This window comes from Camelus bactrianus, chromosome 21, assembly GCF_048773025.1.
Source record: "Camelus bactrianus isolate YW-2024 breed Bactrian camel chromosome 21, ASM4877302v1, whole genome shotgun sequence".
Classification (NCBI taxonomy): domain Eukaryota; kingdom Metazoa; phylum Chordata; class Mammalia; order Artiodactyla; family Camelidae; genus Camelus; species Camelus bactrianus.
The window spans coordinates 4,620,608-4,638,636 of record NC_133559.1 but is presented as its reverse complement, the minus strand read 5'-3'; the positions used below and the strand labels follow the sequence as shown (position 1 = coordinate 4,638,636).

Genomic DNA, 18,029 nt, shown 5'->3' with positions numbered 1-18,029 from the left:
TTTCTTCCTATAGAAATCCAACTTACTCTTTAAGGTCGAGCTCAAATGCTATCTCCACTGTGAAGCATTTCCTGATTACTCTGCCAGAATTAATTATTTCTATTTTGGACACATTTTATTTAACTTACATACATTAACACTTCTCAAATTTTTGTAACTAAGAACCCCTAACAACAGAAGAGAATGAATTTATTAGTCCTGAGGGTATAGTCCAAATTGATTTGCCAGCTTACAAATTTCACTGAGGTCTGGTATTTTGCTTTAAAAATACTAAACAATTTTGTTATTTTTTTAAATAAAAGGACATTTTACAGTTTAACATCAACATTTTTGATAAGGCACTTACCAGTTAACTTATTTAATTCTGCCCCTGAACATCTCCCCCAACGCTAAGAAAATGGATACTCCAAAAGATGTGTCATGTTTTTGTGCCTTTGTGTGTCTCTGGATCTAATCATATCCTAATTTGAGAAATACAGATTTGTTTGACTTCCCCATCTGAACCAGATACAATTAAGAAAAAAAGTTTCTATACTCTATAGGGTTTCTACAGTCTGAAGTTTCTCACAATCTTAAGATGCTAATGTGAATATCTCTCCTTTCCAGGAGAAAGATACAGTGTTTTCCAAACTTAGTTGGCTGAGAACCTTTTTTTTTTTCAATGGAATACCTATCAATATCTCTCCAAGCAGATTTTTTATAGAACAGACCTTGGGAAACACTGAATTAAGGTACAAAATATTTTCTTGATTATAATCAATTCCATTGAGGTTACTTTATCCTATGACATTTTCTTACAAACACTATAACCGCCTATTAAAAATGTAGCTACTCATTCCCAGTTCCCACCTCAGTACTAAACATTCATAAAATGGATGTTTTTTAAAAAAAAATAAATAAAATGGATGGTTTTATAAAATAACAAAAGTAAATAAAAACAAAACAAATAAATAGGAACCCTTGTCCCTACTTCTTCTACCCCTATGAAGAAATAGGATAAAAATCAGCCAATTGGATTCTGCACATATCCAGCATTGTGTATGTTTGTTCACTGGTTATCACGAGAGAAGAAAGGATTACCCTTATGGTCCACAGAGCAAAAGATGGACTCCTCAAGGACAGACTGCCTATAATATCTGTTACAGCGAGGTATGAAAGGAAGTTATCATCTGAGAATAAAAAGAGCTCACCATAGGAAACATTCAAGGTTGCACCAATTTGTCAGAGCAACCACAACTATGGGAGTAGAATGGTGACCACCATATCAAAAAAAAAAAAAAAAAAGCAACCCAAAACCGAAAAACTCCAAACCAAGAAACAAAGCTCCAAATAACCCAACTGTAGCAAACACAGATGTTGAAGACTCTACATGAGTCTATTAATCATAGAGGTACTGAGTCTGGAGGCCTCAAAGGGGAAATTTGGGTGGGCACAAATGGAAATTAAGCTACTAAAGCTTATACTCCACAGACCACAAAGGCCATCTGGCAACTGGACTACCTTCACAGTAAATTTTAACACTGCCCCAGTATATTCCTACTTGGGATAATAATATATTTCTGCTCTTGAAGAATGTTAAAGTAAGGGCTTTTCAAAACAAGTGATTTGGAAGTATGGATGGGTGATGACAGAGGTGGTAATGATGAATATCCAAAGTCTTTGTTACTTTATTTCCACCAAATACAATAGTAGTAACAACAGCAGCAACAGGTAACACATACTGAGTGCTTACCCTGTGCCAGATTCTCCTCTAAGAATTTTATATGTATCATACAAGCATCATAACAGAGATAAAAGGAGCTATTTATTACCTCAGTTTTACAGTTGAGAAAACTGAGGCACAAAAAAGTTCAATAATTTCCCTAAGGTCATACAAGTGGACATATGGGATTTTAAAAAGGTCGTCTGGTACTAGAGCCCATGTTCTTAATTGCTATGCTACATTACCTCTTTTTTTTTTTTTTAATAGACTTTATTCTTTTAGAGCAGTTTCAGGTTCACAACAGAACTGAGCAGAAAATACAGAGTTCCCACATAGCCCTCCCCACCCACACACATATACTCCCCTATCCTCAACATCCCTCATAAGTTACATTACTTCTTAAAAGACCCAGGAGTACAGGGGTGGGCCTATCACTGAACCAGTGTAGGAATAAGGGCCTGGAATTTGGAACTGGAGGCTGCTTTGAAACCAGACAGTGTCTACCTCTCTGACTCTCATGTCTCTATTTCTGACTCTCTCACTTATTGGTCTTTTTGCTTCATACTGTTTACCTGCTTCTTCCTTTGCATTCGAGTTGAAGTAAACTGCTTTTTAGCGAAGCTTCTCCATATAAATGATTTTTTTAATTTTTTTTTTTTTTTTTTTAAGAATCAGCTAACTTCAGTGTTCGAAGGGCATGGTATGAAGGTATAAATTGGTAAAATTTTTCTGGCTGGCAAATTAGTAATTTATGCATCTTAAAGTGTTTATGGTGGGGAGGGTATAGCTCAGTGGTAGAGCACATACTTAGCTTGCACAGGGTCCCGGATTCAATCCCCAGTACCTCCATTAAAAGAGCTAAATAAATAAATAAACCTAGCGGTGCGTGGAATCTAGGATCACACAAATCTGAACTTGAATTCCAGCTTTGCACTTCCTTGTTATATGAGCTAAGGCAAACTACCTCATTTCTCCTATATTCTACTTTCTTCACTTGAAAATTGAGACCACAACAACATTACCTTTTGGGTGATGAAGACTAAATGAGATAATAGATATAATGAAGTCAGCTGTATATGCCCAATTATTATTACCCAAGTGAACAATTGGACAAGTATGTAAAGATGTACATAAAATGATGTTTATTATAGCACTGTTTAGAAGAGTGAAAAATTATACACAATGAATATCAAACAATATTTGTCTTGTTCGCCACTATATATCTAGTCTCAAGATATCTCTTGGAATATATAGGTGCTCAATAATATTTGTTGAGTGAACAAAAAAATTGAGGATTGGTTAAATAAGATGTGGCACAATCAGACAACAGAATACTTATTCAGTCATTAAAAATGACGAACATAAGTATTTTCATTGAAAGTACATGTATAGTATATTCCCCTTTATTTAAGAGTATATGTATATATATTAATAGAAAAAGATCTAAAAGGCTATATACATCAAAATGTTGACATTACCAGTAGTGTGTTGGTGGCAGTATGGAAATTATTATTATCTTCTTTTTGCTTAGCTGTATTAAATTTTTTTCCTACAAGTATTATGTATTGATTTTGTAACAAAAATCTATTTTTAATTTAAAAAATGTTCGAGTGTGCAAATAAATTGGAATTAGGGGACATACCTAGATTTGAATCTTGGGTTAAACTGTTTTTTGAAAAAGTATCTTATTAGAGTTATTCATTTATATGCTTATTTTTCCATTAGACATTGAGATCCTTAATGATACAGAATAGGTCTTCATCTTCCTAACACCTTGCACAGAACTTTACTCATAACAGCACTCAATAAATGCTTGTCAGTCCATCACAGCTCTTGCAATGGTGTCTTAACACATTGGTTACAGGAGAAAAGTAAATTTTCCCCCAAATCTCTACAAAGATGGTGATTTTTCCAACAGTTTCAAAACTGATTCTGAAATACCCACAAGTGAAGAAGAGTGTCCTCTGGATTCCTCTTCCTTTGAAATGCAAATTCTGTCACAGGATCCTAATTTTTCTGTAAATAATTCAGAGATCGAACCAACTCGTGGTTACAGGAGAAGGTCCAAGTTTCTAGTGTTACTTGTTGAGGTAGAAATCTATAAAGTACTTGTTGATAATATGAATCAGTCCCTTCCCAGCTTCAAATCCTTTTAGAGAAATTCAAAGTGCTGACTGTTTTCTAAGCCCTAAACTGTACCCTCTACAAAAACCATTAATGTCCTGACTTACTCAGTCAGAATTACATTACCAGAGCTCAGGCATCATCTCAGATAGTGATGAAACAAACAGCTGCCACCAGTTAGTCAAGTTAGTCATTTTTATTCAAAGAGCACACTGTCTTAATTATCTTCTGATGACAAAAATCTTAAAGCAAAACTAAATGATTCCTTACTTTTGTACTTCTTCTTTTTCCCTGCCTTGGTTTACAATATTTTTTAATTAGCAGAAAGTTTCACATATTGTCCATCTAGTAAAAACATATTTTGTCTATCTTGTAAGTGACATTTATAAGCAAGGGATTAAACAAAGTCATAGACAGATGAATTGTCCTAAAATTTATTTCAACTGAGTGCCTAGGTGCCCAGGCTAGAAACAAACTGTCTCAGTTCAATTCCAGCTTTGCCACTTATTAGCTCTATGACTTTGGACAAAGTACTTAACCTCTCTAAATCTCAATTTCCTCATCTGAAAAATGAGGTTGATAATAATAATAAAAATATCTACCTCATTGGGTTGTTGAAAAACAAAATTTTATGAATAAAAAGCAGCACTATCTAGTAGGAATGTAAAGCAAGTCACAAATGTGAGCTGCTATGTAATTTTAAATGTTCTACTAATCACATTAAAAAGGTAAAAAGAAATAGGTGAAATTCATTTTAATAGCATATTTGATTTAACCCACAAATCTAAAACATTATCAACTTAAAAAATTATTAATGAGCTATTTCACACTTTTTTTTGGTATTAAGTCTTTGAAATCCAATATGTATTTTATACTGGTAGCACACCTCAAATTAGACTAGCCATATTTCAAATTCAATAGTTATAGAGGCTAGTAGCTACCTTATTAGACAGCACTGGTAAAAAGTATTAAAACAGTGTCTAGCAGACAGTATGTGTTAAATAAATTTTAGTTCTTGGTGTCATCATAACCCCCTCTTAGGAACTGCTATGGATCAGTGTTTCTCAAACCATTTGACTCATAACACCAGCTACTATCTGGAGGTTCTAAGGCATGCACTAAATAATACTGAATTACATAGTTAGAAAACAATTCCTTTTTATATTATCTTTTTAACTATATCAAAGAAAAAGTGTGTTTGGCATAATAGTGCTTTGTTTTTTAAAATTTTGTTTTTTTAATTGAGATATAATGCATAGACAATAAAATGTACCAATTTTAAGGGTATCATTTGATGGTTTTGACAAATACATAGTTATGTAACCATTTCCTTGATCCAGATCTAGAACACTTCCAACACCTGAGTCAGGGCTTTTTAAAAATCAAGAAATTTAAAAAAAACCCTCAACAACAAGAGCCATGAAGTCAGCCTCATGCTTCTGAATATGTAATGTTAAACTGCTTTCCAGAAAAGTTATGGATTTACACTTCTACTAGCATTATTTGAGACTGACTCACTATACTTAAATATTAAAAAATATTCAGAGATAGGACTAGGGTTTATCAATATAGAAGATGTTTATTGCAGTATTTATATCAAACAAAAATTGTAAATAATTTATGTCCAATAGTAATGGTTAAACAGAGACATCCTTAAAATTGAAATTACAGGGTCATTAGGATTATTTTAAATAATTTTTAGTAACATGGTAAAACGTTCTCAATATGATTAAAAGTGAACAAAAACAAGTACAAAACTTTATAGACAGGGTAATGTGATCCTAATTACATCAAAAACAAAACATAAAACACACATAACTCAAAAATCTTCAGGTAAAGGAAAAAATTAAGGGAAAAAAAGAGAAAAAAACAAAGAGAAAATATGCCAAAATATTAACAGTAGTTAGCTCTTAGTTGTGTGGTATTATGAATGATTTTGACTTTTATATTTAATTTTTTTATTAAGATGAGCATGAATTACTTGGTGGGGAGAAGCCTATTTTTCCTCATCTGTTTTTGCTACTTGGAGAGAAAACAACCAAAAAAATGAGACCACTAATTATTGTGCATGGCTTTGGTTAATGAGGGTTTAACTGAATCCAGTAGTATTATAGAGAGCCTACTATGTGTAGTAATTATTACTGACCTGAAAGGGAATCTGGCAGTAGGAGACTGCTGATTTAGGGTTACCCTTCCTCCTTGTCAAAAGTCTTAAGAAAGTACTGAACTGACAGCACTGGAGAAGACTCAAGTGCTCTCTCACCCACGGTGCCATTGGGACCCAGGACAACACTGCAGCAGTCCTGACTTATCCGTTCACCTCACCTCTCTTTTCTCCTCCACATCTACCTTGTATTCCATGAAGACAGAAGGATTCCTTCTACTGAGTGAACAATTCCATCCATAGGATCTGGTTCTTGGCCTCTTGGCTCACACAGCTAACCTAACATGCCCACTGCAGCCAGTAAGGACGAGAACTCTTTAATTCTGATTGACTTGTGAAGTGATAAGGCAAGTCAGCTCAAAACCCAAATCAAGATGTTCATTTATTTGCAAAGTAGGATCAGTGTGCTCTAGAAACACTACTAGAATAACGGCTTGGTCTATTGTAGGTAAATAAATAATGGGTATAGTTCATTTACATTCATCTGTGAACTTGCATTTTTGCAATAACCCATGCTCATTTTGAACATTTAAGATAACTACTACTTCTCTTAATTCATAGTTGCTTCGATAGCCATGGTGATCCTGCTAAAATATAAGTCAGATGTTATGGTTCTGCTCAAAACTCTACAATACACACAAAAGCTTGCACAGAAATGTTCATAGCAGCATTATTCATAACTGCCAAAAGGTGGAAACAACTCAAATGTCCATCACTGACAAATGAATAAACAAAATATGCTATATGCACACAGTGAAATATTATTCAGCCATAAAAAGGGAAGTATTGATATAGGCTATAACATGGATGAAACTTGAAAACCTTATACTAGGTAAAAGACATAAAAGACTATATGTTATATGATTCCATTTATATGAAATGTTCAGAACAGGGAAACCTATAGAGACAGAAAGTAGATTAGTGGTTGCTTAGGGCTGAGGCAGATTCTTTCTGAGGTGATGAAAATGTTCTAAAATTAACTGTGGTGATGGTTGCACATTTCTGTGAATACACCAAAACCCAATGAATTATATACTTTAAAGGGGTGAATTGTCTGGTATGTGAATTTTATCTCAATAAAGCACTGTTAAAAAAAAAACCAGCAACCCTAAAACCCTACAATGCTCTCTAACTCATAGTGAAAACCAGCCCTCACAACATTCTGCAAGGCCCTCCACCGTCAGGCCCCAGATTCCTCTCTGACTGCATCCCCCTCTGCCTTTCCTCTTGCTCACTTCACCCACACTCTCCGGTCTCCGTGAATACACTGCATGGTCCCACCTTAGGACAGCACCCTGCTGTGCCTGGGCGCTCTTTCACCCATCTGTTTGGTCCATTTCCTCACCTCCTTCAAGTCTTTGCTCAAATCTCTTCTTAATGAGGCCTTTCCTGACACCATTCAAAGTAGTGTGACTTACCCCCACTGCCTCCATGCACTGCCAGTTTCTCTTTACCTTGCTCTGCTTTTTTTCTCCCATAGAACTTTTCATCTTCTGATTTACTACAAAATATAAAATATACTTACTTATTAAGTTATGATCTATTTCTGTCTCCCTCGACGTTAAAATGTAAGCCTCATAAAGACTAGGACCTTTGTGTTTATTCAGAGGTATCCCAATATTCAGTAAATGTTTGCTGAATGAATGAATGAACTATTGGCTTTATGCTGGTCTGATTTGTTCAATAAATGTTTATCTATTCTAGAACTCATAACTAGGGCAATATGATTTCTGACTGTTTCACACAGATGTTGGTGAAAATATTTGTGGTGATACAGAACAACTCATATCTATCAACCTTTTCACTTATTACCCACATTCCAGCTCGTTGACTACTTGCTGTTCTTTTTCCACGTATGTTGTCTATAGCTCTCCGTAACTTGCTCATGTGGTTAAATCTGCCTAGAATGTGCTCTCTCTCCTTATGTCCATTTTCTATCCAAGGCTCAGCATATACACTATCTTCTCCATGAAACATTTGCTAATTTCTCTTAGCCACTCTGAGAATCCATGGCTCTTCTATCTTTCTCCAGGCACTTACTTTCTTATATATGTATATATTTTTTTCTATCTTTACAATGACTTACCTGAGGCAGGACCTTTCTCTTATTCATCTTTGTATTCTTTTTACTAAATACTTATTGAATGAATGTAGTTAATCAACAAAACAGAAAAACTCACAGAATTCAATACCATTATGTTTAGGTATTTTCAAAGTGCCAGTCTGTTCTTTTAACATAGGAAACAAAATTGTTGACAGTGCAGGCTGGTCCTTACTTTCCAGGTCTTCCGACTGAATTGTGTAGATCTCTCATCTCACACAAACTCTAAATTATTCTATGAACTGATGCATTTTGGTCTACAGCAGTTTGGTCAACATTGACCTTACTCCTTCTACATAAAGGGAATTGAAGCTTTCCTCTCTGGGAAAGGGGATAGAGTTGTAGGACTGAATGTTCTCCCTTACCTTTTTGTGTTGTGCACTGTGGTTCCTCCCAGGACAGTCCTCACTCCAGGAGTGGTACGGTTCAGGTTATAAACTGTTAGAGCCTCTTCATAGGTGGCTCCTCCAATTATGAACACAATGATATCCTGAGGTCTGTAATAATGAAGAAAGTTAATATCATAGGATAAGGGGGAAAAAAGGCAAAGATTTGTTGTTACTATTATATACACAGTTTTAATTTCTGAATCTTTCCTTTTCGGTAAAGGAAGCAGAATTAATGCAGAATAGAATAAAAGGTTTAAAAAAAGTTTTAATTATCTGAAATTGGCAGGAAACAGAGCAGGAAATGCTGAATAGTGATTTGCTTTCTGTTTATGAGCGGATGTCTTTTAATTTCTGTGCTGTGGATTTCAGAATAGCACAATAGCATTTGCTGGAACCAAATGTAGAAATAATCTTTTATATTCAAGAGGCTGAAGAGTACTTCACTGTGACATGATAGCAATATAGCAGTAATTTATGCTTGTACTACACATCTCCTTTCATGTATAAGCCCTCTGTCAAATACAGTGTCATTACAATGGCCTCTGTTCCAGAACCTCCAAGTATTTTGGAAAGTATTGGTATAGCTGGATGTCTTCCTAACACTGCAACTAGAAACATTTAGTATTTTGAGTGCAAAAAAAAGAATGGGACACATTAACTAATGGCGCTTCTAGGAACTCCACCTCTTCTTAAAATCTTTGTTCCTGAATCCTTTGATAAACCAAGAAAAAGAAACCATGGAAACAAAAAAACAACCCATGAGTGTAGTTTTGATACTGGACATGCTGACACATCAGCTCAGTCACTAGCTTAATTTGGGTCATACTGTGTAGTTTTACCATGTTTCAATCTTTATGAAAATGGCTTCATAACAAAAGTGAGTGACCTTCCTAGTAGATCCCTCTGTAGATACCAACAAGGAGATCATAGTATTTTCAAAACTATTAAAAGTTTGCCTTGTTTTTCTTTTCTCATGCCATCAAAAGAAGATAAAATTACTTAATCTTAGTAGGCAAATAATTTTGTTAAATCACTTACTGGACATTGTTTAAAACAACATAAAGCAGAAGGATCTATTTTGGAGGTTACAGCACAAAGCTAAATAGAAACGTCTTTAATCAAGGGATGAACGTGCTTATGTATAAATCAGGAGGGAAAAAATACCCCTACATTTCCTTTCTGTCTCTCTGTCTCTTTCTAAAACACCTTGAAGGAATCACTAACTGGGAGATTATTTGTTCTTATGGGACTTCATGAACACAGAATTGGATATTGTGGCTATTTAAAAATGTTCAGATAATCTCCGAATTGCAGAGATACCCAATGAAAGGCTCCCAGTGATGAAGGGGTGGTTATGTTGCAATTCGGTAGAGTCAATTATGACATTTCCATGTGAACTTGGCACTTAAAATCATGCCTTTGAAATACTAAGTTTACTTTAAAAAAAAATTGAAAAATAGTTGATTTACAACATTGTATTAGTTTCTGGTGTACAGCATAGTGATTCAGTTATACATATATATACACACACATTCTTTTTCATATTTTTTCTTTGTAGGTTATTACAAGATATTGGATGTAGTTCCCTGTGCTATACAGTAGGACCTGGTTATTTATCTATTCTGTATACAGTAGTTTGTATCTGCTAATCCTAAACTCCCAATTTAGCCTTCCCCCCACCTTTACCCTTTGGTAACAGTAAGTTTGTTTTCTATGTCTGTGAGGCTCTTTCTGCTTTGTAAATAAGTTCATTTGTCTAATTTATTTTTACATTCTACATATAAGTGATATCATATGGTATTTTGTTAAATTTACCTTTTAAAACAAAATAAGCTTTCTTCAAGACTACCCACCTAAAACAATGTATTTAGCAACACAATGCTTTAAGTGTTACATACGTTTATACATTCTACATTTTTTGTTATTTTAAGATATACTGTTTTTGACCAGATAAATGTTTACACGTGGTATAAAATAAAAAAGGGTATACTGTACAAAAAGTAAGTTTCCTTCTCACCTCAGTCCTCTTGTACCCCAGTTTCTCTCTAGAGGCAAATACTATTACTCACCTCTTAAGTATATCCTTTCAGAGATATTATCTATCTTTGTGTATATACATATAAATATATTTATAAGATACATGCGTATTATGTATATATAATATATAATATACATATTACATCTATACACACACAAATGGAAGCATCTTATATGCAGTTGTGTACGCATATTGCACATTTTAAATTTTGGTAGATATCACCAAGTTGCTTGAAAGATGTCGTCCTACCAGCAATTCAGGAAAGTGCCTATTTGTCCACATTCTGTCAGTATTATCAAGGCTTTTAGTCCTTCTAACCTAAGTTGACATCACTTGCTGCTCCTCAATTCACTTTCTTCACTTGGTTTTCCAGGACATCACATTCTTTTGGTTTTCTTTCTACTTCACAAGTTGATATTTTTCAATGCCCTTTGATGGTTTTGCCTTATCTTCCTGACCACTTAATGGTGGAGTGTCCAGAACCCAGTCATTAGGGTTCTTCTTGATCTATACCTACTTCCTAGACTCTAATGTAGCAGCCACTAGCCACATGTGGCTATTTAAATTTAAATTAATTAAAATGAAATGGAAAATTCAGTTCCTCAGTGGAACCAGACATATTTCAAGTGACTCACAGTCACATGTAGCTAGTAGCTACCTTATTAGATAGCACAGATATAGTACATTTCCACCATTGTAGAAATTTCTACTGAACTGCACTTCTCTAGATGATCTCACCCAGTTTTGTGGTTTCATTTATCTGCTGATGACTCCCAAATCTCCAGCCCAAACCTCTCTTCTAAATGCCAGACTTAAATATCTATTTGACATTTCTTCTTGGATGTTTAGTTTATTTCTGAATTCAACATGTTCAAATCTCTAATCTTCTCCCCCAAGCCTGTTCCACATATAGCTTTCCCCATCTTAGTTGATAGCCAATCTATCTTTTTGTTTGCTTCTAAAAACTTTGGAGCTGTCCTAACTCCCTCTTTATGGCTGGAGTGAAGCATATAAGTTGGAGATATAGTGAGAGAAAGAGAGGGGAATCTTGAATCTTCTAGGCAGTGAAGGAATCACCAAAGGGTTTTAATAGGTTATCATGATCAAATTTGCTTTTTTGAAGGATAATTTTGGCAACTGTTTGAGAATGAACTAGGAGTTGCTGGTGAGAAAATCTGGAGAACAAAAGGCTACTGTAAGACTTCTAGGAAGATATGATGAAAGTTGAAACTAAAGAAGTATCAGGAATGGAGGGGAGGAACTAGATATAGAAGACACAAAAAACATAGACTCTTCAGTATTTGGTCGATGATTAAATGTGGAGGATAAGGATAAAGGAAGAGTCCATGATAATTTCAAGTATTCTGGTTTTGGTGACTAGATACAGTAGTTTAAGTTTGAGAACAAAGAATGCAAGACTGACTTACTGAAAGTAAGACAAAAACATGCTGTTTTTGACTTACCTGTGGAACACCCCAATGGAGATGTCCACTAGACATCTGGATGTTCAGGCCTGGTGATTTCCTTGAATACAAGTGGCAGCTAGTCATGGGAATAGATGAGTTCTACCTAGAAAGATCATGTAGAATGAAAGGAGAACCAAAAGACAAAGTTTGGGGGGATTCTATAACGTCTACGGGATAAGCAAGAAGAGTAGCCAGCAAAAGCAGCTAAGAAGGAAACTGTCAGAAAGGTAGGAGAACCAGAAGGGAGAGGCCAAGGGACAAGTGAGTTTCAAGAACAAAATGGCTAAGTGTTAAATGCAGCAGTGAGGTATAAAAGTGAGGATTAAAACAGACCACTGTGCACATTCTTGCAATATGACTTTGTAAGAAAAGTTTCAGTGTGTTATAGTGGTGTAAGAAGCCAGGGTACATAGACTGAAGAGGTGAGAAGTGAAAATGACTTTATCAAAGAAGCTGACTCTGAAAGGAAGGAGATAGGTTAGAAGAGAACCCAGGCTCAAGGACTTTCAATTGATTACTTAACAGGAGAAACTTGAATATGCTTGAGAAAGTACTTAAAGGAGGAGAACCTGAAAATACAGAGGAAGGAGGGAGAAGGAGAAAAAAGAGAGCGAAGAGAAGGGAGAGAAAGTGCAAATAACTACAGAGAAAGGCTTCAAGTATGATGAACTCTCAAATATTCTGGGGCTGAATATTTAGGCAAAATAGAGGTTCTCTTCTTTTTCTGCAACTGGTATGTGTTGTTTCAATTCTTACTAATATTTCTGCAGAAGGGGGAGGGGAAGATGAACATCTAAAAGTCAAGTTCAGTTCCTGTCAGGATTTTTAGGGATACATTTCATTAGGAAGGAATCAAATAAGCTACAGTTAGTTGTAATTTTAAAAACTGATATGAATCCCTATAACTTTTATCATAGCATCACCCTCATGACTATACATGAAATTTCTAAGGCTATAAATTCTTTTTAATTCTTCCCATTATATTGGTTCTAGAGGTACCGATGATCTGAGATAATAATGGCTTCTCAAGAATAGTCACAACTGGTTTAATATTCATTAAAGGATGAGTTCTATAGGAAAAAAAAATCCAATGTTATAAGAATGTGTCATCAAGGAGACAGAGGACACTCTACCAATAGTTTGGTCTATGCTGTCACTATCTGGGGGTCAGTCTAGGTGGAAAATAGGAAAAAAAGGCAGTTACAGTATTCAGAAATAATAAAATCCTCAAAATCGAAATGAATTTTTGCCAGAAAATGAGTATTTTTTACAGTAAGATTCCACATCCAGTGCTCTTTATATTGAGGGACAAATCTAGCCTGAAACTCATTAGGCACATTATCTTTAAGTAAACACTCATGAATTACACAGATTACTTCATTAAGAGGAGGGGAAGGAGGTTTCTCCCTTACAGAGGTACACGGACTGATGAGAGGAACTAGACAGTAACACTTTTGTTTTATGCTCCTGATCTGAGAAGTCAATTTAAAAACCAGCTGAGCAGAGTAATGAGGATCATCCTGGAAAATGATGTTGCTTCTCCATAGCTGCCCTCTGCCCATCACCTGCCTTGAGAGTACATCTGTCTCTTATGGAACATAAGAATGGCAAGAACTGGGAAGAAATAAACTAAAGTGGGTTTCTAGTAGAGCCAGAGAACACTATCCTTTAGTCTGATAATTTCAGGGTGCCAGAGTATTTTAGTGTTGCTGGAGAGGGAAGAAAATGTCACTGGTGGTAACTGTGGGTGTAGGTTATATTAATGTGAGGACAAAACTTACATATAGGGATAGGCTCTTAGAGCTTGACTCAGTTGTGTACCTAACAAAGATGACTATGTCACATTTGGTTATAAAAACATTAATAAATGTTTTATTGAGCCTCCTACTATTTAGTCAGGCTGGCTTAAGGAGGAACATTGGTGAAAAACAAAAAAAACCAAAAACCAGCCTTGACATTTTTTCTTTTCATTCCTTTCCCCGGTGAATTTTAAAAGTAGATGTTCTGGTGAGGCCAACAGTAAAACATAGAGCAAATCATTTTTATATGATGGTTGAAGCTAAATGGAATACACAAGTTCAATCTTTGTACACATCTTCCTGTGCTCTGTAATTCACCATAGCAACCAAAAGCATTAATTAATGCAGATAGCAAACATTAGAAAACAGCAGCCTGTTCATGCTGTATATACCCAACTAATTTATATCTTATTTTATTAGAAAAATAAACAAAAACATTTTCACATGTAGTATTTCTGGAAATCATTACTTTAATCATTAAGTAGAAAAACAAACTTTTAAGAGGCAAAATTTTATCTACTTTGTGCACTGTTGCACTTAAGGCTAAAATTCAAATTTTTGAATATAGTACTTACAGATGGTAAAGATCATATGAGCACTGATTATAGGAAAAAGGGCCAATGATAAAGGACTGCTTCTTTTATAGAAACAAAAATAACAAGATTCTACTAAATTTGTGTAAACTGGAGTTTGAATTGACTAATTCTGGAATGCATGACCAGATAGCTTCATTTTCTCACCAAATGTTTAAGTTGCTTCTTTTTATTAGGGACAAAAAGCAATTCTGGAGTGCGAAAAAAAAATTAGCCTGATAAATAGAATATATGGGAGTCCCACCTGCAGGAGAAAGAGCAAACCCAACTTGTGGATATAGCTATAATGCCACACAGGTTAATCACTAACTAGTGCTAAGGGCTAAAACATTTCTACAATTGTTCCTGGCTTTGCAAAGTTGTGTTCTTATCACATTTCCTTTGACATTTTCTAATATTACAATAACAACAAAACCAAGAAGTTCTATCATGATGAGGCTTAAGTTGTCATAAAGATGACTGAAATCAATGACTCTTTTCAATGTGATGATCCTGGGCAAGTAGTGACTAGAGCTGAGAGTGGGGCCAAGTGGATACAGAGCCAAAATACTGTATAGGCAAACAGCAAAAAATCTAAATTTTCTGGTAACATCAACCAAATTTATTCTCTAGTTTAAATTTTCCAACTGTAAATCTTGTCATATCAACTACTACAAATGTCTACATAAGAAATTTGACAAATATCTATTGAACACCTATTTGTAAAGCACTGTGTTAAATATTATGAAAAACCAAATATTAACAAAACATAATTCTTACTTCAAGATTACAATAGTTAATACAATACCTACTGGGAAGAATAGATATGTATACAGCTAACTACTATCTCAATATCCCAAGGTAACCACTATTAACAATTTCTTGTCTATTCTTTCAGAAATATTTACTACATACATAAACACATATGTGCTTGCGCATATATATATGTACAGCCAAGCACAGACTTATTTAGATACACATATGTACATAATGAAACTTATGCTTATATACAGCTTTTTTAACTTAAACAGGTTATTATAGCATCTTGCTTTTCTATCTAATATATCTTAGAAAGTTCTTATATTACCCCATGAAGAGTTATGCCATTTTTTAAGAAGAATGCATAGTACTGTACCATAATCTTGGTAACCAGTCTTCTATTGATAAATATTTAGCTTGTTTCTGTTTTCTCACTATTATAAATAATGTTTTGGTAAATATCCTTGTTTATATGTCTTTGTGTACTTGTGCAAGTATATCCAAATGGCAAATTTTAAGAAGTGGAATTGTTTAGTAGGTCTTTTCAAGTCCTCTGCAGTCTTCTTTCTGTTAAGCAGGGCTATGAGGTGGCACATATATCTTCTGTGCCCCGCACTGTAGTTTTGTAACCATTTCTCTGCCTTCTTCAAAATTTCTACTAACTTAGAAGTTCATCATGTAGTTGCACTGTTTCTTCCTGACCTCCTTTCCTGGTCACACTCTCTTATTCCCTGAAGACCTTAGCTCTGGTTTACTGTCTTCCTTTTTACTCCTGCTCCTTTCAAGATTTTTAGTGACTTTAAGATCAATATAGTAATAAGTCTACCTAATAAAACTGGAAAAAAAAAAGATCAAAATGGATTATTCATCGCACATCCTGTTCTCCTCACCTACACGGATCTGTTCTTTCATCCCTCACAACCTCCAACATCCATGTTTGTAACATAAATTTTTGCATTACAGATATCTGCAACAGGAAATCTTGAATTCAAGATCTCTTTCTCCAACAACCACTCCCTCAACTTTTAATTCACTTATGCTAATCCCTCTACTGTAATAATTCTCTGACTTCATCAGTACCTCCAGTTTACTCAACAGTACTTTTTTCACTAGCCAATACCCTCCTCCTTTTTTCATTTCCCCAAATCCTGGTGAGACCCAACCATCAGCCTTTTCCTCATTTATTCTAGTGCAACTAAAAGTTGCTAGAGAAAACCACATAACTAAGCTCATTGGCTGTATTTTAGATTAATGACTAATGGGGCAAAAAAACTCCAATGGGCACTCAAACTTGCCTAGAAGTTCTACCTACATTTCCCTAGTAAATTTGATTCCTAGCCTACAAGATAACAATTACATAATGTTTTCTCTTTTTACTTCCTACCTTAGCTGATAACTTGACATCATATTTAGAAGCAATTAGACAAGATGGCCCCCAAGTTCATACCATCAAAACTGATACAGTGAAAGAAGTACCTCTCCTTCTATGAGAGCATCCTCTGCTTGTGCTCTAGATCCCCTAAAGACTTCACTTCCGCAGCTCTTCCTCTTTCTCTTCTGCATTATCCATTTCTCCTTCTTTAGGAAAATCTTATCAGATTACAAATATGCTCTAGAATTTCTCTTTTCTCTGAGCCCACCACAATCTCTTTTAGCTACCGTCCCACTTCTCTGACACTTTCATTTTATCTTATACCTTGCAACCCTCTCTAATTTGGCTTCTAAACTAATTGAAACTAGGGAATAAGGTCATCAAAGACCTTCATGTTGCCAAATCTGACAGATTCTTCACTGTCTTCACCTTTTTTTTTTTTGAGTGAAGGTAGATTTATTCAGAGAGATACATTGAAAGGCAAGAGAAAGGCCACGAGGTGTGGGGGTTGGGTGCTTAGATTAAAAGTTGGTGCACATTCCATAGACAGAATGTGGGCCGTCTCCAAAGAGAGAGGGGTGGCCCACCTTTTTTTTTTTTTTTTAATCTCTCAGAAGACTAGTCTCTCAGAAGAGTGGTCTCTCGGAAGACTGGTCTCAGGTTACTACTCACTCCTTGGTTTTCATGACACCATACTTTTCTGGTTTTCCTCCTACCTTTCTTTCTCTTCTTCAGCTTCCATTGCTGACTCCACATCCTCGGAGTGTTTGGTCCTGGGGTCTCTTCTTTTCTCTTCCTATGTGCTCTCCCTAGGTGATCTAGTCTAGTCCTGTGGCTTTAAATCACCAAAATCTTGTTGACTCCCAATTTAGCATCTAATGTTTCCACTTGGCTACTTAACGGGCATCTGCAGCTTAACAACAGAACTCTTGATTTCCATCCAAAACCTGAGAGTTATTCTTGAGTTCTCTCTTACCCTCCTTGTCCCATCAATCTACTCCATTAAACAAGTCTATTGATTCTGCCTTCTCTCCTAGCCTCCTTATCCGAACCACTTACATTTATTACCTGGACTATTGCAGTCACCACCTAAAGTAGTCTTTCTGCTTCTAATTTCAATAATCCATTCTCCCCACAAGGTAATCTCTTAATGCATAATTCAGTTCTTGTCACTTAAATGCTTAAAGCCCTTCAATGGCTTCTTATGACATTTAAAATTCAAAAAAACAAAAACAAAAACAAACCTCTCTACCAGGGCCTATAAGAAAGACCCTATGAGACCCAGTCCTACTTATCTTCTCAACTTCTTATTTCCTCCTGATTTGCTATGCTTCAAGCACAACAGACTTCTTCCTGCCATGAACTTCCCAAGTTCTCTTTTTTCAAGGACTTTGCCCTGGTGTTCGCTCTGTGATGCTTTTCCTCCTAATCATTATGTGATTGGTTCTTTCTTGTAATTCAAAACTCATCTTAAATATCACTTCTTCAGAGAGGTTTTATCCATGTAAAGTAGCCCTCTCCACCTCTACAAAGTTACTCTAAC

General features: G+C 35.3%; 1 protein-coding gene across 3 annotated transcripts in view; it reads right to left on the bottom strand.

The window, feature by feature from the left end:
- VPS45 (vacuolar protein sorting 45 homolog) overlaps window positions 1–18,029 on the bottom strand; it is a 48,143-nt gene that overhangs the window by 6,626 nt on the left and 23,488 nt on the right. The window contains exons 14-15 of one of the 3 annotated variants that reach the window (XM_010958507.3): window positions 8,457–8,588; window positions 7,409–7,491 (exon numbers count right to left, since the gene is read on the bottom strand). In XM_010958507.3, the coding sequence (XP_010956809.1) occupies window positions 7,409–7,491; window positions 8,457–8,588 (215 nt within the window). Of the gene's footprint in view, window positions 1–7,408; window positions 7,492–8,456; window positions 8,589–11,981; window positions 12,088–18,029 lie in introns of those variants that run through there. The other 2 variants (XR_006726165.2, XM_010958508.3) reach the window with 2 other exon arrangements.